General features: G+C 39.9%; 1 protein-coding gene across 11 annotated transcripts in view; it reads left to right on the top strand.

Moving 5' to 3' along the window:
* AGAP1 (ArfGAP with GTPase domain, ankyrin repeat and PH domain 1) overlaps nucleotides 1–24,198 on the top strand; it is a 375,831-nt gene that overhangs the window by 280,914 nt on the left and 70,719 nt on the right. The window contains exon 18 of one of the 11 annotated variants that reach the window (XM_083841486.1): nucleotides 3,951–8,058. The exons of the other annotated variants lie outside the window; for them this stretch is intronic. Within the exon in view, the coding sequence (XP_083697612.1) occupies nucleotides 3,951–3,961 (11 nt within the window). The 3' untranslated portion in view covers nucleotides 3,962–8,058. Of the gene's footprint in view, nucleotides 1–3,950; nucleotides 8,059–24,198 lie in introns of those variants that run through there. 11 annotated transcript variants of the gene reach the window in all.

Below are 24,198 nucleotides of genomic sequence, written 5' to 3' on the forward strand. Positions count from 1 at the left end.
CAGCATCTTAACATGCTGGTCTGAAATCCTTTTACAATAACTTTACAAAACTGCCTCACTTCATATAAATGGGATAAACATGCTTTGAGAAGGGCATGGACTAACTGATGAGCAACACCAAATCTTACATGGGCAGTTCTTAAAAGTAGCCGTGAGTGCCGACATCTGCTATTACAGCCTTTCTATCTTGACATCAGCACGTTAGCTTTTGTTGACCTGCCCTATCATGCTGCATGTCTTCTGCCATGGGCACCCTTTGGGGTTCACAGTTGCCTGAGTGGTTTTAAGCTGTCTTGGGTGGGCCACAGCAGTTATTAAATTCTTTTATCTTTGAAATATCTCAGAGCACAACCCAGTGAAAAACTACTGATGGCCACAAGAATATAATTACAGCTGTATACACAGCCATGTTTGAGAGGAACTCTGGGCACGTTCAACAGGTGACTAATCTTCCTGGCCTTTGAATTTGTAGCAAGGTTGGAGGAGATGGTTAGGACAACCAGCCTTATCTGCCAACAGCGAAGGAGAAGCAATGACACCTGCTTGAGCTCCCTGCCCCTTGAGAAGAAGGGTGTCTCAGAAAAACAAGTACATGTTGTAGATGTCCGTAAAGTACTTTCTATAAAGACTAACAAAGGAAGGAGAGGTGGTTTTGTTGTTTTGTTCTGTGGGTGCTCATGTTAGTGCAGGCCAAGAGTCATGTTTGGTAGACTTTGTTGTTGACCATAGTGGTAGTGTTGATCTCTTTGAGGTTGCAGTGATGCTGAGCAATGGGAATACTTCCAGTCCCGGGACAACCTGTGTCACAAGCCAGCCTGCTGCTAGGGCAGGGTAGTCAGATGCTTCAGGTTGTTACATGTTTTTCTCCAAGGTGGGAAAAGTAACATTTTCATGACTGTCTCGTGATGTGCAGTAGTTTTCAGGTCAGTAATTCAGGCTTTTCTCAGGAAAGGCTGAGTTTCTCTTTTCTTCCATGCTTATCTAGAAATCTCCCCAGTGACCTGACAGACTTCCATTTTGATTTTTTTTTTTTTCCCTCCACACTTGCAGTAGGCATAGATTTAAACCGTCCTAGGTGTTTGTCTGGATTACTGCAGTTTTGCAGACTGATCCAAATTAAACAGTGTAAGGACGATGCTCTGAGAGATACATGCTTAGCCTTAGCAACTCTGATCAAGTTTCTGAGATAAGGCGGGTGACAGTGAACATGGGGTACAGAAAGCTGTGTTGATAACTGTGGAAGAGCTACATCTTCCTTCTTTCCTTTGTTCTGGAAGTCCTGAGCTCATTGTGAAGAGGAGGAGGAGGATTCTGCTGGTGTTACCTGCCTGGTGTTATCAGGCAGTTATGGTGGGCCAGAGTTAAATGACTTTGGGTAATTCTAGTTTTTATGTTGCTTTCCTTTGAGCCCAGGCATGTTCCAAGTGTCAGCTTTCAAACAGAACTTCTGGGTTCCTGCATTTCTGTCTGTAGCAGTGAGTTTCAGTGAGGTTCAGTCAGGTTCAAACCTGGTCTTCAGCCAACTGTAGCAATTTTGCTACATTTTTCAGTCTTTTTTTATTCTTGAACGTGCCTGCTTTGATCATTGACCTCTGCCCAAGTATTCAGGTATCACGATGATGGACACTAGCGTGCCCAGGGTGGTATTAGCCACTCCAAGGACTGATGCTCATCTCTTTTATACCCTTCTGCAAAGCCCATGCCGAATCTTTCTCCATGCTATGTGCAGATGCACAGCCCTCTCTTTCTGGGATTGATTCTTTCATGTTACTTTATTTCTCTTCCTACTGGTTTTCTAGGAGGGAGGTTGCAGCAACAAGAATGTTAAAGCAGCTGTGCTGCAGTTGGGTGAAAATTAAAATTCAACTCATATTTTGGAAAATCAGGTTCTTGTGAAATTTTCCCAAGTGCAATGAAAACCAGAGAGAAGGGTTTTTTATTTCTCTATACAAGACTTGTCACTGAAAAAAAATCCTCTGTTTTTGAGGGTAACAGCAGGAATGCTTACATTAGGCAAGGTGCCAGAAACCAACAGTGTTTTTCCCACCATGCTGTCTATACTTGCTCAGAGCAGGATTGTACAGTGCTGTGTTTCAAAGAGGAATAGCTTCTCAGAGCCCGGTCTGTTTTGGTACCCTTGTGCTACCGCAGATATGGAACAGCCAGTGATAATAGGAACGTTTTTCAGCTTGAAAACAAGTAGAAAAAATGAAAAGCTTTCCTGTAAGTACTCTTCACAGAAACATATTTGCCAATGTTTTATTTTTCTTACTCCTGTTAGGATCTGGTTTTTAAGACTTCATGGCTATGGCAGCTTCAACCTGCCCGCTTTCAATCCATGTCAGAGCTGCAGAAAGCCCATTTCAAGAGCTATAGAAAGCTCAAGGCATGGTATCATCAAGTCTGGATGATCAATACTTTGCAAGTGTTTCCATGATTAGAGCTCTGGCCAATGGGGCCAACTTTTCAATCTGTTGTAGGTGCCGTCTGACTGTGTCAGACGGGTGTCAGACGGGTCAGATGGGTGAACACGTTCCTTGAGTCAGGCAGATCCAAATCAGCTGCAGGCGGGGTGCTCTTAATTTATGTTCTTTCCCAGCAGTGTAGGCAAAATAAGTATAGCTTGGTGTTCCCCTTTGTGCGGACGTAGCCTGAGAAAGAGGAATTGATGGTGGAGTAATAAATGTGATTAACGGCTTGGTAAACTTTCCAAACTATTTTCTCTGCAAATCCATGTTCCACATTCTTCTTTATCGCTGGTTTCTAAAGAACATGTGAAGGACAAGGAGAGTCCTTTTATGTTTCTTTTTAGAGCTGTTTTCTTAACACAAAGATGGTTTGTTCTCTGCCCCTTGTAGAAGTGATTGTTTTTCCCTGTGCTTCTCTGATCCCTGCAGTCTAGCCCTATCCCCGAGGTGTACACTTCCTGGCTGGTAGCTTAGGATGAACCCAAGTTTACTGATAAATTGTGGGTGTTGTTTTCCTATGGTGAATTAATATATGTATTTGAAAAGCTTGTGTTCTCTACCATGTTTTACAACGCTGAATTCATTCTTGTTGTCTGAATCTCAGGGAGCATAGAAAATGAGATAGTTGCATTTGAAATGAAAATATGTTTATTTGTTTTCTGTGGCTGCAAAAATAGGGCTTAGTTGGACCTTTGTACTTTCAGCAATAAGCAAAAAACTTCACTGCTTTCATCTAGTTTGTCAGTTCAGTGGGGACTTGAGTCCAGGAGGGTAAGACAATGTGCAAAAAGCCAAGGGAGACAGCACTTTATTCACAGGACGACTTGTCCTTTTTCAGGCATTCCAAAACCAGAATGGCAAAGCAAAATAGGGAAATGCAGGTCTTAGTGTTTGTATCTGGAAACTGTATAACAGCTGAAAAATTGACATTTTGTGTAAATTGAAAGCAATATAGCAGTTAACTGACTGTGTAGTATATGATGCATGAAAAAAAAAAAAACTGTGCATTTTACCTGCAGCTTCTCACCCTAAGCTTTCCTTAGTCTAATCCTTCAAGTTTCCCCATGATTTACCTGCTGGTGTTATTTGTGGAACTGATTTAAATATGCTTGGCTCTGTAAACAGGTCAGTGCATAGTCTTCTCCAGACAATTTTAACGTACTTCCCTTGGGTGCAGAGTTCTATTCAGTGTGCTGTGGTTACACTGAGCTAAATGGAAATATCTCTATCCGTGTATACAAAAGTGTTAGTTGGGAGTTCTGGAAATTTAGTGGAGACACCTCTGAGACCTGCTGCATGGAACAGATGAAAACAATGAGCTGCAGTGTTTGTGGGAGAGTAGATTCTTCATTTGACAGCTGAACTTGGCATTGTTAATGCTAATATTTATTTATAATCCGTTGAATTAAGAACCATGACAAAGGAATATATATTTTACTTTGTGCTCTTTATTTTTTTTCCTGGCTTTTTATGGTCTGGAAGAAACCTTCTAACGTTGTCAGAGGACAGCATGTTCAGAAACCTTTCCAGCACAAAAAGTCACAGCATCGTCACTCCCTGTTCTCTGGAAGGAAGATGTGAGACGTAGTATCTTGACCTGCAGCTGCGATGAGGGCAAAGCTACTCACCTATTAAAGAGTTTGTAACCTTTGGAACAAATCTGTTAGATGGATTGCATTGCTTCAAGTAATGCTGCCACCAAAACTTCAAGTAAAAGCTCTTTCCAGTCTGTTAAAGGGTAATTAAGTATACTGCTGAGGTTGTACAAGTAAATAGATGTTGCCTTGTAGGAACTCCACAAAAGTTACTCCTGGTAATCTTGTCATCCTAGTTATTTTACCTGGTTCCTGTAAATTATATATCAATGATTACAACCCAGTGTGCAATAGGAGTAGATATGGAGGTGTTCATGGAAGTGTTATTTCAGTAAGAAGGAATGTTTTTGATACTTGTCTGGAGACACTGAGATGGGTAAACATGAAAATGAACTAAAACTTTACTGCTGTATGGCATTAAGGGGGAGTTCTCACCTTTACTCTCCAAATATTCCAGTGGCCTACATGTGGACATATGAATGTTAATTAAAGCTAGGTCAATTTAGAAGCTGTTAGTAAGGTAGCTGTCGGTCCATGCCGGCTGCACAGCCCGCCCGGCGCCTCACCTGAGTGCTCAGCCTGTGCTGGTAGCAGCAGCCCAGGGTCAAGACTGGGGACAAGTCAGCAGAGGAGATCAGTTGTTCCTTAATTGTTTTCATGCCTGTTTTTTTTGCAGTTACATTGCACTTAGTGATATCTTAACAAGATTTTATCCTCTCAAAAAAAAAAAATAAAAGTGCAGACCCGTGTCATGCACGGCAGTAGTAGCTTTCAGTCCTATATTTATATGCATCTCGTGATGCACGGTTGGTGAGAGCAATTTGTTTCTATTTCTGGTCTCTTAAGTGCCTGAAGTTTATGAAGTAAATGTTCCATAGTTTTCAGAAAGAATGCTGTTCTGCAGTATTTGAAGTGAGATTGATACAAAAGGGGCATTTTGACTGCAGTGTTGGTTTTATTTAGTATTAAAAAATGAAGCAAAAACCAGCACAATATCTAACTGCATTTTCTTTCTCTGTCTACATGGGAACTTAATCAACAGGATGTAATCATATGTGTTGTCTGTAATGCCAAAAGCTTGTTTTGATTTAAGCGTACGGCGGCTGTCTCAGAGGTTACCACCTATTCAGTGTCAAAACATCCTTTAGTTGTTATTCCACTGTTCATCAGTAACTTCATTCACTGCCTCGTAGGAGATACAGCACTGGACAATTGCTGTACACCTGAGAAACAGGAGGGCAGAAATTAATAAAATCTAGACCGAATCTTCAGAGACTTACTTTCAACCAAGGCATAAAGGTCACTTGTTGGGAAACCTTCAGCCTTAGTCGTCACAGCCTATCTGACATGAAAGGTTTGCTACTGAAAGACATTTATGTTGATGCTGAGGAGTGAAAGACAAGGGAGGTGAAGCTCATCTATTGTTTTAACCTACTTCATTGCAGGCTAAACAAGTTGAAAGATTCCTTCTTCTTTTTAAAACTGCTGCTAGCTCAGGGTCGGAAGAGGCTGCATGTTCCGCCTACCTGCTTGAAAGGAGAAGTGGCGCAGTGGTGGTCAGCAGAAAAGAGGATTCTGGAAAGGATGAGGCCCAGAATGAACTGGTGGAGGTTGCACGCAGTAGTGTATCTGGATATCCGGAGACAGATAAAGCTTTTTTTTTTTCCCTACATTTCAATGAAAAATGGCCCCACTCTCAGTGCAGTAGGTGTGCTACGTTGTGATGACAGAGGTATCCTTATACTGCGTATCCTCAGTGTAAGTGCTGCACTGTGTTATGTCTTGGTTTCTCTGGAAAAGAAGTTTTAAGTAGCTTTATAAGTGAAAGAAACCAAGTGACACCTTAGTGTTTTAGGCTTCAGGTAATGAGCGTGTCTCTTAGAGCTATGCTGTCAGCCTGAGACGGAGATCTTGATTAGGAAAAAGGTTCCTGATGTTCACAAGATGGTGTTTTACAATATGCCAAGAAGTACTTGTAAGATATTAATACTGTTCCAGTAGTTAGTCCCTTTTTGTTACTTAAGTGTTTATTCTAAAAGCTATTTGCCTATTTTTCCAGAGAGTAAGACTATGTAATTTCATTATTAATCTATATACCTAAGTTAAAATTCCTAAAAAATATAAACCAAGATGATTATGCATTCATTGTATTAAATATAACTTATCTCCAGATCACCACAATACATGAAGTCTTGAGCCAAGGTGTTTCAATTTAACTGAACAGGCTATTTCGGTATGGAAGAAAGATTTAGTTTATGAAAAATTTGTTGTCTTCAGCTTTCTGTGCATTTGGGTTCATCAGCTTGTTTGGAAGTCCTAAGCAATTTCATTCAGAGGACCTTAAGCAGCTAAAACAGAACTACTATCTGTACTAGATCAGACAAATATGATAAAGAAAAATACCTGAAGGTCTATTAAAATGAAGATTACAGCCTCCCCCAGGATGTCCCCAAACTGCATGCTGCTAAGGAAGGTATATCAGGGTGCATATTACTGTATATGTGCTGTTCTTTTCTATAGGTATCCCCTACTAGCTGCTGATTAAAGCATGGCAGACTAGATGGACCTCATGCTGTGATCTGTGGTGGCCCTTAGTGTGCTCTGATTCTCCACAGAATTCTTTGTTAAATTGAAGTTTGCCTTAGAAGGCACAGGGTATATTACAGGCATGCTTTTTTGTTTATAGCATGTAACATGAAATTAATGACAATGGCTTGATTGCAGAGGTTGGCCATGTATATCTCAAACCTGGAATTCAAGGGGGGATGTAGTCAGTGGGTCTGATCTAGCCCTAGGTGTATGAAACATGCTCTTGGCATTATGCTACAAAGAACTAGGAATCAAGGAGCACACACACAACAGAATCTAAAATTCAGAAGTTAGTCATCTGTTAAATAATAAATAGAACTAAATAAAACTAATAGAACTAAAACGCAGGTGATTTAGTCAGTTACGGATAAGCACTGAGGAATATACAGTGCTACTCAGCACGCTGGTAGGGCTAAGACCTGGTCTGAGCATTGAGTGCCCTCAAGTACGCCTTGTGTACTCAGCCTCCTTGCATTAGGCCCGAGGAACCGCCTAGTCCATGAAGTGTTTCTCACTTCTGTGCAGTAACGGATGTTAGTCTCCACACACGGTGGTTTTCAGGGGTAGGTTGGGGTGAGCTGGGCATATTCAACCTGCCCTGGACCCCGCCTCGCAGTGGCAGCTCTGTGTGCTCACAATCGTTGTGCACCCCCGGTTCTTGTGCTGTCATGGAGCGTGTCGTTGCCGTGCGTTGGTGCAGCACGACGTGCTGGGCCGTGTGGAGCCTGACATCGCGTCTTGCCCTCAGGAGGAGTCTCCAAATGGTGTGTGCTGGAAAGGTACAAACCAGCACTGGAGGGTGGGTTCCTGAAAGTGAGGTGCCAGGCGGGAGCTGTGGTGTGGGATTTGCTTTGCTGTAGACACAGATTGTCATGCAGTCACAGCAGCCTTAACCATTTGGAAAAAAGCAGAACTGGAGCAATTCCAGTTTTTATGCTATGTGGTGTCAGTGTCACACATTTATTTGCAAGACAACCCTTAACGGTAATGTAGACCTCCTTTTATTTCCAGCTCCTGACCGGTCAGTCATTTCAAACCCATGTTGTTTTTTCAAGTTTTAATCAAATGTTTGTCTTAAATTAGCTGTCAAACTCTGTGAGCAAATACTTTCTTTCCGTCTGTAGTCTATAGTGCAGATACACATGCTGTGCATGAGATGTTAGCAGTTAACTTGCTGCATGTTTGTTTTATACTCTGTGCTTTAATCTACTGTTTTCAGTCCCTCCACCTTTCTCTTTATAGAGATAGGCTACTTCTGAGGGATGTTATGCATTGCATGTAGTGTGCAACTCCAGTGAAAGGAGTAGGTAAAAAGAAAACTTCAACAGACCTCATCATTGACATTTTCCACCACTTCCCCCCACCCCCCAAAAAAAAAAAATTAATAAAGGTTTCTTTTGTGAGTATGAGATGGAGGAAATTGGCCGTTTGTCTGTGAGGTAATAGGCTTTGGTGTAATATGAAAATCTATCAAATGATTAAATTCAATGACATTAAATCACAATTCATGAAAGGAGAATACTGCACAGTTTAATTCTATTTAATTTTTGAGGGGAAAAAAAAAAGCAAAAAAAAAAGTTTGAGTTTCTCTTAAGCTGATTTCTCTGTGCTCTTTCTTAAAAGTGCCTTTCTAGTTGCCACACAGTGATGTGATCATTATCTGTCACCTCGTCGCCTTGCTGCCTCAACACGCAGTAAAATACAAAAAAAAAAAAAAAAAAAAAAGACCAGAGGAGCTTGTGAAGTATGACTTCCTATCCCAAGACTCATTGCCTGCGATTCGTACCGCTTGACAGTAATGATCTTATTACAGTACTCTGGACCTTGAAGAGATTTCATGAGGAGAGTGAAAGGACGTGCCTCCATGTAATCAAGTGGCGCTGAATATTCCACGCGTTTTTGATCACACACTGATTGGGCACAGTTTTAGCCCATCTTCTAGTCAATTATGCATGGCCCCTTGTGCTCCTGTGATAGTCAGAAACATTGATAGCTGTTGTCTGGGCTTTGGCAGCCAGCCAGTGGTTTGAAGTGCCTTACGCACAGTCATTCCAGGATAAGTGCTTTTTAGTTGGAATTGATTACCTTTCTTTAGGTTTTGCTTAATAGCAAAACTGTATTGGAGAGGGCTTCAGGTGAAAAATGGACATATTAGCCATTTAGAGTATCTGAACTCCTAGTCAATTTTTAGCTTTCCCCTGTTTCCATCTAATTTATATTTAATGATGTAACGTTTGATAATGTTTAAGATATTTCATTTCAGTTGCTGCTGAGCACACATGTTGAGCACATGTTAAATTATAGTGTATCAATTTTCAGGTTTTCTAAATTAATCCAGTTTAACCTTCAGACTGCAAGAACGTGTCTCTTTTGGTGCCTGTTCTAGCGAGCATTGGGTTTGTCTGCAAATGGCACAAAGATGACATTACTAAGCAGAGCGAGTGCTGTTTCGAATCCCATAATGAGGATAAATCTGCATGCTTTAAAAGAAGCAAGGGAAGGGGTCGGTAGCTGGGTGCTTGGTTTACATTTTCTTGTCTTAGAGGCTGATTAGGCTTCTGTTAATTTCTTGCCTATAAAAATGTCACATCTTTCTTAATTCAGATTCCTCCTAAAATGAGAAGACAATCCTGAAAGACGTGCATATCTAACACAAAGCACCGTACAACAAAATATTTAGTCCTAAGTGATGCTTACTGTTCCACTACCACTAATCTGTTCTCATATTTGAATATCGTACAACATGTAATGTTGTATTCAGGGAATAAGGGAAGAAGGATGCTTTTTGCCAGGACTCTTCGCCCAGTAGCAACCTCATGTCTGCGCACACGTGTGGCTTGGAGAGAGCAAGGACTTTAAAGTAGGCTGAAGCACGACATAGTATCAGCCATGTGTCCGACGAAGAGCTCGCGTTTCTCCGGGTTGGTATTTGCTAGTCATGCTGTGGCTGTCAGTGAAAAGAGCCAGTCAAAGCACTCCGGTGGCACCCCAAATTTCTTTTTCTGTATGTCAGCATAATTCTGCCCTACCTGTCTACTGCTCGCTGAAATAATGGAGCAGTCCTGCAAAAGGCATTGCAGGCTTTCAGCCTTTTCTGTCGGTGTTTCTGCCTCTAAACGCCTCCCTCAAGGGACTGCTTCATTCTGAGGTCCAACAGAATTTACAGCATGGCTTCAGCAGGTGAGATTGGAGCAAAAGCTCAGTGCTTCTTAAACTTGCAAGTGACGTTCCTTATTGCCCCTCGCCCTCTTTTATTGCTTCCCTTTTAATTGAATTATAGTTCAGTGTTTGTTTTTTTTCTGTTAGTGGTAAAACTAATCCTATGCTGGCCAATCCTACCCCTTAAAAAGCAGCTTTAAAATATTTTGGTTTCCTCTGTTCTTTAATATCGGTTTTGACTTCCCATTTAAGGGTCAAACCAGGATTAATAGTAAAAATAAAATAGTCAGTCTTGGTGGCTTTTTGCTCTTTTAAAGCTATTCAGTTTTCTCCCACTGATTTAGGGTTCAGCTGTTGTCTGAAACTCCATATTCTAGTTTGGGGGGGATTTGTGTGGTATTCTGTAGTAATGTTTTACTACTACTAGGCAACCCACAAGAGCCATGAGAATCAGTTTTTTTCCCTTCTCCTTTGGAAAAGAAATCTGCCCTCTAAATCCGTGTGTTTGGTGACTTCTGTGTGCTTGACCCCTGGCCAGCAACCAGCAAAGAGATATTAGCGTGCACAAACCTTGCCTTGCTTGGAGGAGGAGGACCTTAAATGATGAACATTTTAGTGGAAGAAGCTCCAAATCTTTGTCCCTAATGACTTTATTTAATTGGTAAGACTCAGTTTGTGCCTGCTACCAACTTTATCTATGCAAGTAAGTACTTTCTCTAGAGGATAGTTTTCTAAGGACTGGGAGAAGACCATGATGGAATGTGTTCCTCTGCAGCATAAGGTATCTTGCAAGCATCTCATAACCTGTTTAACACCATGGTGTATGCAGTGACATCAGCAGTTTGGTGAGGCTGATTCCCATTGAATGGGGTGCTGAAATGTGTGAAAAATCTGTTTTAAAAGAAAAAAAGAGTAAAATGGAAGGCAACCATGTGTTGATCCTCTCTGGCAGGCTTGAGTTTCCAGGGTACATCCCAGGGGAGGCTATGTTTGACGCTTGCTGGCATAAAGCTTGTCAGCCTCTACCGCCACATACACATCATCTTCATTGGTATTTTCTAACTGATACGGCATTGACTTGACTTTGACTTCCCTTTTGCCTCCTTCCCCGGTGCTTTGAATCTGTCTTTTTAATCTGGGGAGGAAGTGCTGCAGTTCGTGGTGATGGATTACAAAGCCAAGCTGGAGTATTTCTGACTCTGCTTCATTTGACAAGGAATTGGCAGCTTGCTCTGAGCTCCCTTTTTATTTCTTCTTCCCAAAGCTCCTCCTCTTGGGGCTTCGGTGGTTGTGTGTGCAGTATGCAATTGTCATGCAAGGTGGTATTTCAAGGGGGAAGAACGGATGTTTTAGTTTCTAAATTATTATTTAAAAATTGTTAGTGACAGTAACTGGTTTGTAGTTATCCTAAATTGTCCCAAATGTTGATGCTTTTCAGCCAAGGTAATACTTTGTAGTGATAAACAAAACACCAAAGTGAACATGCCAAAAGACAACCTGAATGCTTTAAGCAACATATTTGTACATAAAAGTACAGTTCATGATTTACTTAACCTTAAAACTGGAAGCTATCCTATTACTTTGGGCTTAATATCATCATTGTCAGACACATAATTACTTTGTGGTTGGATGGCTGCCAGTCAGTAGGCTGTGAATGGGGAGTTATAAATAACTTTTTTTGAAAAACCAATTCAGATTTTATGGTGAGACATGCTGTTTATCACATGAATGTTGCAGTCTGAGCTTAGAAAGGTGGATTTAGTGAAGGAAATCATACAGTACTTATACAGTGACCAATACATGTCTTTCTGCTCATTAATGATTGTAAAAAACATTTTTGCAGTCTCTGTAGATGTCTCACAGCCAGTACTGTTAATTAAGTGACTTTTTTTTTTCTCGGCAGTCTTTATTTGGATCTTGTTTGGTTAAAGGACACGCTGAGTTTCAAATTCTAAAAGAAAAAAAAAATGAGTAGGAAATCATCAAACGTATTTTCCATTCCTGGTAACTCATTACCTTAGTCTCACAGTGCACTCCTGCCATGCGTCTTCCTCAGTTGCAGAGGAATGTGGGAGGTTGTTTCTAACATGACTTTACACAACTGGAAGAATCAGCTATCACCTGTAAGAAAATTTTATACGCTGATTTTCTTATTTCAACTTCAGCTGCAAGTTCCTGACTTTAGCATGTGAAGAGGAGGTGTTCTAGGTGTGGTGCTGACGTTCCAGCATCACGCGTGCGATGTAACCCAGCCACATGAGCTTCCTTCTCCATCTAAGGTTGAAGGAGTTGTGCAGTCAAAACTCAGTGTATAGGCACCTGTAAAACCATATATGAAATAGTTGGGTAATCATGGGATTTTGAGGAGAATATACTTTTTAGAAAAGGCATTGTCGAAATTCAAATCTGTTTCAATACAATCTATGTCTATAGGTGGAGTCTCAGATGAGAGATTCCACTGAAATACTGTAAATAACAATTGTGTACATATTTGTCCATAGAGTATAAAGCTACAGATGCTAGCAAATTCAACGGTGAAGCAAATTCCTGCTTTCTGGTTTATTTGTTTTGAGCTAACCTGATTTCCTACTGTTTATGACAAAACACATACATTAACTCTCCAGTGCTGAATTTTTGGTATAAGATAAAATCATCTAAATTGATCCTTGCCAAGTATGAAACTTGTAAGTTTCACTCAGAAGTAAAATATGTCAGTGAGATTTAAACTAAGCTCTCATCTGCTCATGGTAGGTAGTCCATAATCAAGCTATTTAAAATGTTACCAAGGATTCCTGAGGAATTATTTACAGAAAATCCACACTTGCTAGGCAGCGTACCCAAGTTCCATGGAGTACGTGAGGCCTCAATACTTAATTAAATCGGAACAGACCTTGTTGTAATAACATGGATTAATATGTGCTTAATTTAATTAATAGTAAGTTTAAAAGTAGATTAATGCTTGCCAGGTTACATAAAAAATCTGTTGTGAGGATCCATAGTGATTATTAGCAGAATGTGAAAATAGATGCATTTTTAATGATTTGTCTACTATTTATGGTTTCTCACAAGCTGTCTGTATACCATAAGATATCCGTTTGCCCACAAAACTCTAATTAATAATTAGGTCACCACTGCTTATAGATAATATTTTGATTCCCTGATGCTGAATGAGAAGGTAGAATGCGGTAGCAGACTTTGTGCCCTATGAAGGAATGGGATATACTTGAATTCTGGAGAGTTATTTCATTGCAGAAGTGAAAGCTTGGGCTTCAACCTGTGTGATGCTCTTAAAGAAAAAAAAAAACATCCAACATTGGACTAGTAGAGCAGGTAAAGTCACTGTATTGTTTACTCAGTCAAGGCCTGTTATAGGTGATGGTGTTTTTACTCCAAGATCAGTGAGGTTTGGGACCTGCGCTGTCTTGTGGATACGTGGTTGTGAGCTATGGCTGACATTCCTGAGGGGAGGTCGTCTTCAGATCTGCTGCTGCAAACTGTACCAAAGATTTCCAGTGCAATGTTCTAGTTTATTGCTAGCTAAAGAGTACAAAATACGTTCCGAGCCATCACTTACCGTACTGTGGTATGGAAAAACAGATATAGAGGAGACTGGAAGTAGGGTTTTGCTTTTTTCTTTACCATATCAATAACCGCCTTTAGTAATAAAAATTTCAATATAGTTGACAGGTTTTTTTCTTTTCTATATTTTATGAATGCTATTAAAAAGCCATTCCCCAGTAAACAGCTGATGACACTCACAAAATATTTGCAAATAATCTATTAATAATGAACTCTTTATTCTATTTCTGATGTACTTTTAATTCTTTGCTGGGAGATTTTTTTCCAGAGGCACTTGCAGTATTAGACTGCTGCTTCCCTGCCTGCAAGATACCAGCACGGCTTCTTCACCAGCTGGTTGGTATCACAGCTGGCTGCGTGATGCTTTCAGCCCATAAAGGCAGGGGCAGGTGGACTCCAATGGAAATGTTCACTTCATACAGGTGATCCCCATCATGAAGCCTGATAGCAAAGAAGTATAGAAAATAGGATGTAAAGGCAACTTCGCTTCTAATAAGATGATTTTCAGAGTTTTTCAGCTGTCAGTACAGCTCCCCAAGCAGAAGAAGACCTTGTCACGCTACGCATCCTCTACGTGCTGTCTCAAGTGAATACAGCTCTTGTGTAAACCCTACTTTGTGGTTAATCGAAGTATTTCACCATCTGCAATTCCTTATACTAATGAAGAGGAAGAAGTTTCTTTTTTGCCAGAAATATTTCTTCTAGGCTTTTTCTTCCTCCACAACCTTTAACTGGCGTAGATGTTCTGCTTACATACCATCAGGTCCCATAATTTGTCATAATGCTACTCAATGGCTCGTCTAAAAAATTTAAAGGGATGTTGTCAAGGTTGTTAGGCCCCAAGTTTAACCTGCAATACTTTTGGAAAAAAAAAAAAGAAGAAGAAGAAAAGATTGACATAAACTGTCCCCCAGAGCCTGAGCATTTTCACTGCGTCCAAAAAGAAAGCGGCAGCTGGGATAAAATCCAAAATGACTTTTTGAGCAACACAGGAACCAAAAGGTTGGTCTCTTTGAGGCTTTGCTTGTGAAAGTTGTTCTGTGCTTTGGTCCTGCTTGTAGGAAGACATTGAATATACAAGAAACTTACTTTACAGTGAGTGAAGAGGACAAGATTTGTTCCAGTCCTCCTTCTGGAGTGAAGGAGGTCGCAGAGACTCTGCGAGGTACAGAGGAGTTTCGTCTTTTCAAGGGCAGCTGCCCTGTTGAGCTTCTGGGAGTTGTTGCTTCCTAGCTCGTACGGTCCTTGCCATGTACACCATTTTTTAGAGTACCATAGTTCTGTCCTAACACATCAACCAGTGCAGGACATTGAAACCTGAGTTCTTGATTGACAAATCCAAAATGAACATTTGCTACCTGTGTGGGGGGAGGAGATCAAGATTATTATCTCCAAATAAAAGGTACTGTCAAATGCTGTAGAGCCTCCTTAATGGCAATCCAAGTAAGAATCCCAACTGCTTTTGCAAGAGGACAGAAGGAATGGACTAGGTTGAAATAAGCACTGTGCAAAGGATGAGAGATTTTAAAGGAAAAATTTCAATCCCTGTTTGTATCTCAGCTGTATGTCTCTGGGGGTAGGTTTCCTTATTTCCCCTCCTGGTTCTGGGTGAGCAAGCAGTCCGTAACTTGTACATACGTGCACATATGCACAATAAAAGGAAGAATCTGCTAGTCCATCAACCTTTATTATATTTGATTGCACAGTATTCTGACAGTAATCTTGTACTATTATGTGTCATGTTTTTTCTGTGCTATCAATTACTATGACTACCTGCATGTTAACTCCATGCAGAAGGTGGAGAGCCTCTGCTTTCTTTTAAAGGACTGATTGATGGTTTAGAAGAATACAATGGGGTTGTGTTAATACCTTATGATGCCTGGGAGGTGCAGAGTACAAAACAATGTTGTTAGTCCCACTCCACCTGGTCAATAAGGCATGTGCCTAAAGTTGAGATTGTATAATACAAGCCAAGTCTAATTATTCTGCCCTGAACAAACACAGCGCAGTTCTCTATTCATGTGTGTATATATATATTATATATATGCACAAATTTTAGGCTTTTAAATGGCTTATTCTGTATAACCACAATCAATAGTAAGATAATTTATGTGGGAGGAAAAGTTATTTTAAAAAGGAAAAGTTATTATAAAAGTAATTATGTGAATAATCTGAAAATGTTTAGGAAATGCTTCTTTTTTTAAATGCAAAAACCATATGGTTTCTCCACTCAAAAGAACGCTTGTATCTTAAATAATATGATATATATACTTATATATATACTTACTATATATTTATTTATACATATACTATATATATGACCATCTGCAGTGCTTATTTATTTATTTATGTATTTATTTGTATTACATCTGCACAAACGCATTAGTTGTGCTCAGGAGTATTGCAGAGTTGGCTTAGAAGCTTTCTAATCAATTGTCATTTAATTTTTAAGGGATCTTGTAGCAGTGGGAATGGTTTAGAAAAACAGAATAAAATGAATATTATGCTTATAGCTGAGAAGAAGAAAGGGATGCTGAAGAATCTATGTATTATTTAACCTCATACCGATCCTGAGCAAAATCATGGGAAGGCCAATACGTGATATAATCGGAAAATAATTTCCAGTGAGGGATTAAGTAACAAACAGAGTTATCTAAATCTCTTACGTGAGATTGTGAAGTGATAACAAGCTGAGCAGTTTTTAGTGCTGTGTTATCACAAATATCTTGGAAGAACAAATACTCTGAGTTAGCCCTGCATGACAGTATGTACATAAAAAGCAACTTTGAAAAAGTTGTATAAACACTAGAAAACTAATCAATATAACTTAAATTGAAAGTGTTGAAATGGTTAACCATTCACAAGAAGGACTTGTAGAGGTATGCATCTCCCAGACACAAGGAAGAGTTGACCTGGGCTTTGTTTTCAGCCAAATGCTGCTTGGTGTTAGGGGTGATTTTGCTCCTCTTCCAGTTATGTTAGTCATTTCCATACTCCATCCTCTTTTCTCTTGTCAGCGAGCCTGCAGCCTGTAATGTTTTATCTCTCTGGGGATCTTTTAGGCCTTTTGGAGAAAATTCTTGCTGCTTCTCCTGCTTTGTCAGGTGCCCTTCTCCTCTTGGCTGTGTTCTCTGAACAATCTCACGTGGGCTCCTACAAACTGAGCCTTTGTCATTCTGTAGCTGACTCGGAGGCGTTCATCTGCATGCGGCTTTGTATTCTCCATCCAAACAGGACACTGGGCACACATGCCCTCATAAAGCTAACCTTAAGGTCCTCATTGACCTTCCATGTCACTGTGACTGGGGAAAAGTGCCATTTTTAGGTCTTGCAGTACGTGCTCTGGGCTTCATCTCCATGTGTCAGTTGTGTTGTGAGCGTGGTGCCTTACCTCCGGTGTTGTCGCCTGTCTTGGTCGTTCAGCTAAGGCAAGTTCACACTTTCACAACCCCGTATCTCAATTGCTGCAGCCCTGATGAATGTAGTACGTACCCACCCAGACACTGCTACAAGGACTGCTCCCTCGGCCTGTCACCATTCCCGTGGCATCCTTCCCAGCAGCTTCCTCTGCTATGTCGCAACAGAAGATGAGCCGCTGCTTTTTGCTCTGAAGACCCTTCGCAGCATCCACCCTGATTCACCTTCATCATGTTGGTGTCTGCCTCATGTGAACCTCAGCATCTGTTTGTTAAAATTTTATTCTCTTTTATGGGTTGAGTGCAGATGATCCAAATAGGTTACTGTAGGGTTGCTGCAGCCTACAAATATGTGCGAAATTGCAATGTGCTGTACTACATCAAGGCCTGCGTAAGCAAGTACAAGAGAACTGAGTGAAAACTCCACTTGTCTTTGTAAGCTGTAATCTAAATAGGCACTTAAGGTATTGTGTAACCTTTAAATATGATGGGACTGCTTGACCTTCGGCATTCATACAAAAGCTGTTTTTTATTGTGGTTTAGGTGGATTGTAATGTGCTGGTTATTTTACATTTAACTTTTTTAACAGCAAAATGAGAGGAGGAAGTAAGTTATCTTAACTAGTGCTACTGTATGTGAAACTGCTCTTAAATCAAGTGGGATTGTGTTGGAGTTAATCATTTAAAAGGTGTGAGCTGTAGCAAAGTACAACTGTGTTGCATGAATATAAAAATCTTTGTCAATATTTTCAGTTTGCAATATTTCAGTTCTCCATCTGCATCTCTTCTTTTTCTTCCCGTAAGTTGTTTTTCCTTATTGAAGTGGATATCGTTTGTTTGTTTGTTTGTTTGTTTTTTAATGAAAAGTTGAAACTTTTGGTTGCAAAGTTGCAAAATAATGCAAGAGAAGGCAAACTCCAGGAGGCTCAGCACTCGGAGGGGTTTGCTGCTCTTGAAAGACTGGCCTGATGAAATACATTTGACTTCTGCAGGAAGTAGGATGTTACCGACACAACCAATGAGATAACGCTACTGTTGATGGACTGCTGATAAATGCAATGCTTCATTTGTTTCTCAAGAAGGGGGGGAAACCCTGTCTCATACTGACTCAAAAGAAGTCACCTCCCTCTCCCATCTGAGGGGAAAATGGGATTCGTGGTACACGGCAGGCGATGTGGTATTCCACCACAACATAACAAACAGTCTTGACAGCTCTGTATGATGCTGCAATTTGGATTTTGCCATCAAGGAAATCTATAAACTATACTGAGCTTTCTGAAATCATTAATGCCTTAGTTGTATTGATGATTTCATTTCTGTGTTACAGGAGCATGGCCTATCTGCTTAGCTGCAAGCTGTGGCTTAGCGTTTTTATGATGTTCTTTCTTGCCATGCGCTCCCTCCCCCACCAAAAAAAAATCCATTGCGTAAATTGATTTGGGGATCAGCCTTGATAAAATACCAGCATTCAGCCCCTCGCGACAGCGTGGCTGTATTGTTAGCTGTTCTTGATTATTTGGATGCTCCGGCAGAAGCTGCCACATCAGAGTTGGAGGTGTGCAGAGATTAACTGGTGTCTGTCCAACCATTTGTCATACAAATAACAGTGCCAGTAGAGTGAAATACTATAAATCACTTTTTTCCAGGATTGAAATCTTTTATCAGTTGTGTCAGTTTCATTATTCAATAAGCGATTAGTAACAGCCATTGTCATTTACCCATTTAGTAGTTAACAACTCAGATCTCCAGCTAGTAAGGGAGCGTGTGACACAAGCATCTGATGTAAATGCGGGATTTAATATTTATCTTTTCAGGCAAAATGCAGTTGTTACTCAGTGCTTTGCTGAGGGATGAAAGGCAGTGGGACTTAGACATGAGTCTCTTAATTTGAGCCTCCTGGTTTTGCTTTATCACACAGTCATGTGTTTGTGTATGCCCTGACAAAATGTGCTGTATTTAAAATATACAAATACACAATTGCATCCTTGTTTTTCTTACTTTTTAACTCCAGCTTACAGCATCTCCCCAGGGAATTTCTGCAACTGCATTTTTTGGGGAAAAAAAAAAAAAGTCAAATTACAGAAATTCTAACTTTCACATAAGAGCATCTGCATAGGGTCAGAATTTAACCTTGATCTTGCTGGATTTGTTCAAAACGGTATCTGGACAATTGTTGGGTAATACCACATCAAGGGTGTCTTCAATTTTTTTTATTTTTTTTTGCATTTTTTCATTGGTTAAGTTCAAACAAACAACTATCAGTAAATCTGAGGGGCCCCAATCTAATAAAAGTATAGATAGCTTCCTGCACTTGAAACCCTTGAAATCCAGATACAACGTATGGAGAAGACACAACATGATGAATCTTCCATAGGGAAAAAAAATTTCTATTCCCATAGTAAGTTTAAAACGGACAGGTCTGAATAGTTTCCTTCTCCCTAGGAAGAGTCCTGGGTTAAGACTACCTGCCCACAGAGACCTTCGTGCTCTGTTGCAGGTCATTGTGGCAACCACTGGTTGAACAATGGCTTCTGCAAGTTAGCCGGTCCACAAACAGAAGGTTCTTGGTCCCATTGCCCAGTTTGAGCCAGGAGTTGTGGTTGTGGTACCAGACGTGAAATGCTACCTGGATTATCCAAATGAACCCTCTGTGCCCCAGGTTGTCCTCACGGTGTAAGACCCAGAGCTGTGGGTCTGTTTTCTAAGAGGTCAGATGAAGGGGGGCAAACTGGAAGCCGTCTTCCAACTGTGTCGGTGCAGAAGCTCAGTCAAAAGGGGAGGTGGTGACCTTCCTGTTTTAGCACGAGCTATTTAGCACGAGCAGGTTTATAGAGAAATAGTCATTACAGATGGCTTGGTAGTTTGTAGGAAAAACCTTGACACAATAAATCTCTCCAACTTGAATATATCTGGTGAGGAATCCCTATACTAACATGGAAAGTTGCACCAAAAACAAAGTAACGTGCTTAACAATTGAACACCTAATACCAAGAAATTGTCTAATGCTTATTTTTACAAAGGATGAAAATTAAAGAGTGCATGTCCATATAGCTCCAGCGGAAAGCATTGCTGCATCTGGTCACATATGGATGTCATTCCCCAAGAACAAACACGAGTTCAGTGCGTGCCTGCTCCTCCTCTGCCCTTCAGATGTGCTCACCGTGCTGGAGGGCAAACTGCTGCCAGCCTGGATGATGGGGTGGATTTCACAAAAGACTGAAACTCTTCGAATAAGCCCATTTCTAAGTTGCTTCATGGATAGACTTTTCCAAGGTGTTCCTTTGCACTACTTGGACTTGCTGGTGGTGTTGAGCAAGTTATAGATCCTCTTGCCTCTGTTTTACATCAGCTATATACATAGGCTATATCTGATGATCCTTGGGAACTGATAAGGCCAACAATTGCTTTTTCGGAAGAGTAGGCTGTCTGTGACATCTTAATGCAGCCATGACTTTTACTCAGGTTTTTATTTGCATAGTGTGAGTTTACATTTCATAATAGTGCAGATAATATGGATTAAATGTGATGAAAAAATGTGCCAACGGTAGGAATGGAAATTGTGATTTCTATTCAATTTTCTAATTGCTTTACATTTCAGAATATGTAAAAGGTAAAACTCACAAAATTACTCTAATGCCTAATCTATCTTTATCTTAAAAGATTTCTATAGACAACTTAGATGCCTCCTTTGATAGCAACGAGTGTGGTGGGAAGTCTCCCTTATCGTCTTATGAAATGCTGAACAAAATAAATTTTTCTTTGGAAAAATCTAACCTCTTATCGTCTGTATCTAACAAAAAAAATCAAGAAAATGAGAACTGTGACAATTATGTAAATATTGATGTTACTTACTGCCTGCATCCTGCCTTAGCTTTGTTATGTTTCTTACAAGGTGCCTTGACAGAAGTTGCTGTGAAGCACATTGATCAGTGCACAGAGACCTTCCTATCCAACTTGGTACATAAATATATATATATATATATTTTTTATCTTCGAACACGTTATGATTTTTCTACCACGTGAGAAAACAAACGTGCTCTTTTGGGCTTTAATTCAGCCACTCACAGTAGTTCCGCATAATTTAGGGCATTTTGGTTTTAGCTTGCAATATTTCCACTGTGACACCTTATACACATTGGAAAAGAAATTTTGTGGGAAAGCAATGGCCAAATACTTTGGAAATTCAGGATTCCTGCGCTGGGAACCATTTTTAAAGTAAGCACTGAAAATATAACTCCACTGAGCAGAAACAGCTCTTTCTGTTGTTTTGTAACAATTACTGCTGACAGTAATTGCTTGCACTATCAACAAAACGTGGCTGCTTTTTGTTCGGAGAGGGAGAAGGGTACAGAGCAGTGCATCTCTGGTTAATGGATTTAAATGCTGCTTGTTTATCAGCCTATAACGGGCAAGATTGTCGTCTCCCTATCCATAGATGAAACTGATGGTCCGAAACAAGAATAAATCCATCATGCCATAAAACTAGTGGTTCTCTGTGGGGCAGGCAAGGAAGCGTTTTCTCTTTCCACTGAGCAATGCTTTGTCTAAACAGCAGAAAGGAGGTAGGCTGATTGCGAATAACACGTGGCCCCCATATGTCCCACACTTGCTCCTCTAATCTTTTCTTTTGTGTCCCAGATGCTTCCCTCGCACGGCGTTTCCTCTTCAGCCCTCTGCTTTTTGCTGGTCTTCTTAGAAATGCATTGCGTTGGTTTTAACGGCGATGCACTGTACGTTGTATAGTGGGAGCGTTGCCAGCAAGGACCAAACCCAAGAGGGTTTCATGTGCAATTTGTGCGCTTTTACAGGGTTTGTCACAGGTGTTACTCAGCCAGGTGCAGCAGTGTGATCAGGTCGCAGTCAGCTTTCCCTCGTGCCCCTGCTGAGCCTGGAGGTGCATCGGGCTGCAGGGTAGGGCTGAGAAGGGCGAGTTCCTCGGTGGTGTCTGGTTCAGAGAGCAGCGTCCCAGGTGGTGCTGCCCTCACTTGAGCTCCCCCTGTACTAATTACAAGAACGGGGCTGATCTAGAAATCAAGATGTTGTCTAGCTAATTGGATAGGTATTCAAATATCTTTGAAATTCCAGAGGGGCCAGTGTCTTGTATCAAATCTAATGGGGGGGGGGGGGGGGGTGAGAAAGCACCGCAAAATAAGTGTGATAGTAGTAGTTCATATTTAGCATTTAATGTTAAAATATAGTAACCCAAACAGCTTTTTCATAAGTACTTTTACTAAACCAAAAAATAAACCAACATGCACTGTACACTTGCTTAGCTTCTAGATGGTTGTGATAAATACTTGGCTCTAGACTATTTTTTTCATATTTCCAATTGTACAAGACATGACATAAACAATGAAACAGTGTCAGAAGGCCCACTTGCATGCTCTTCCACCTATTTAGAGTAGATTAATATGGACAATAAATATTAAAATAGAAAAAAATATAATTTTTAATAGGCACATTTTGGGTTTTTACATTTGAATTACTAGAATGGAGTCAGCTGGGGTTTATAGAAAACTGTCTTGTATCATTAAAAATGAAAAAAATCATTGATTTTTATAAATAGTATTTTGTCAGGGTAATATTTTTGCATGCTGTTAGGCTTTTTTTTTTTCCTCTGCAGTTTTTTTCTTAGTACAGATGTGTGCAAAAAAAAAAAAAAGGAGGCAGTTTGACAAACTGATTATCTAATTCTGTAATAACTCAGCTAGCCTTGTGAAGTCAACCCAATTGGAGAAACTAACCTTAGAAATTGGTCGATCAAATGCTACAAGCAAAGTACTTGTTTTCCAGTATTGAAGCTGGTGGTCTAGTGATCACAGCCAAGCAATTATGGCCCTGTTAGATAGCATGAGTAGTAGTCATTAAATAATTATACCTTTGATTAGCTGCTTTAACTGTTCGTTGCCTTTGAAATATGATAGTATAATTTAAAGCTTTTATTAAAAGATAATTTTTCTAGGTGGTTGAAAAGGATTTTGTGTGTGTGTATAAAAGACCCATAATTTTCTGCTCAGATAATGAAAAACTGAGAAAAATGTTTCCAATTAACATTTACGTTTGTCGATTTGAATCTAGTATATTTATAGTGTATTTGAAATGCACTGAATAGTTTAGTTAGTCCTGTACCTGCTGCAAAAGTTTCTGTGGAGAAATGTGATGGGGAAAAAAAAGGAATTAAAAACATTTTTTAGAAATGTTTAATTAAACTAACTCCTAACTTTCTTCCCTGTCACGAGTAGAAGTATGAATGTGTTTTCATTTTTTGTCTTCATTCGAAATGTTCCAAGCTGAATCTAAGCCAAATGTAATTAAGTATTAATGTGAATGGAAGTATTACTTTTAGAGTATTTTGTGGGCTTAAAACAGAGCACTGGAAAGGATTTTAGTTGGGGAGGAGAGATTTTTTTGTATCAGGCATAAGGTTTTTACTTGTGTTTGGGTTGGGTAACTTTACATAACTTGGCATTTTTAGTAATTTGCTTTGCTCAGAAAAACAAGCTGATGGGTATCCTGGCGTTCAAAAAGAACCCATTTGATATATAAAGGGCTATTACTGTCAGGCTTTGGCTTCTATTTTTATTGAATAACCATCAGTGGTTATATTTTTTGTATTTCGGCTCCATTTTTTTGGTATGTTGGGATGCATGCCCTGTTAACATCAGCATACAGAACGAATGTAAGGTTTGGAAACCTTAGAGTTGCACTGAAGTGTTTAAAGATATTTTACTTTGGAAATCTGATTTAATAGATCTGCTATATGCAAATATGACCATTTGTTAGGAATTACACAAAAGTAGTGTATATATTTCTGAGATCCTTGCACTTGGCATTTTATTCTAAAATTTAGTGTTGGTCAGATCTAGAAACATTATGTATAGATATAATTTGACTTTCTAAATAACATCATATATTATATATGCCCTTTTTGTAACCCTTTTTGAGGAATTTTCATCATTGCTGCTTCCATATAGGGTAAAAGAGACTGTCTCAGGCCCCTTCACAGCTGAAGGAACAAGTTTAAGTGGTGTAAGAATCTCCTAGGCTGCATCTCAATGAAATAATTTCAACCCTCTTATGAAGGAGTATGATCTTGTTAAGCAAATCGCTGTTCTGCTGACCAACAAAAAAGGAAAATCCCCAATCTGCAGTTTCACAGCTCCTGATGAAACCACTCGTGATGAAGAGTGAGCTGAAAAAGAGGGTGAGGGCGACTGAAACGTAGAAACCTTTCCCCAGTGTGGTGGCAACTTCACATAGATTGTCCTGGAGTTTATCCTTAAACACTCCTCTTGCATTCAAGGTTGCCTCTTACCCAGATCTTACATATCCCTATTTTTCTAGATAGATGTTACACAGGTATTGTATGTTTTAAAAAAAATCACCTGGTATA

Source organism: Anser anser, assembly GCF_964211835.1.
Source record: "Anser anser genome assembly, chromosome: 6".
Classification (NCBI taxonomy): domain Eukaryota; kingdom Metazoa; phylum Chordata; class Aves; order Anseriformes; family Anatidae; genus Anser; species Anser anser.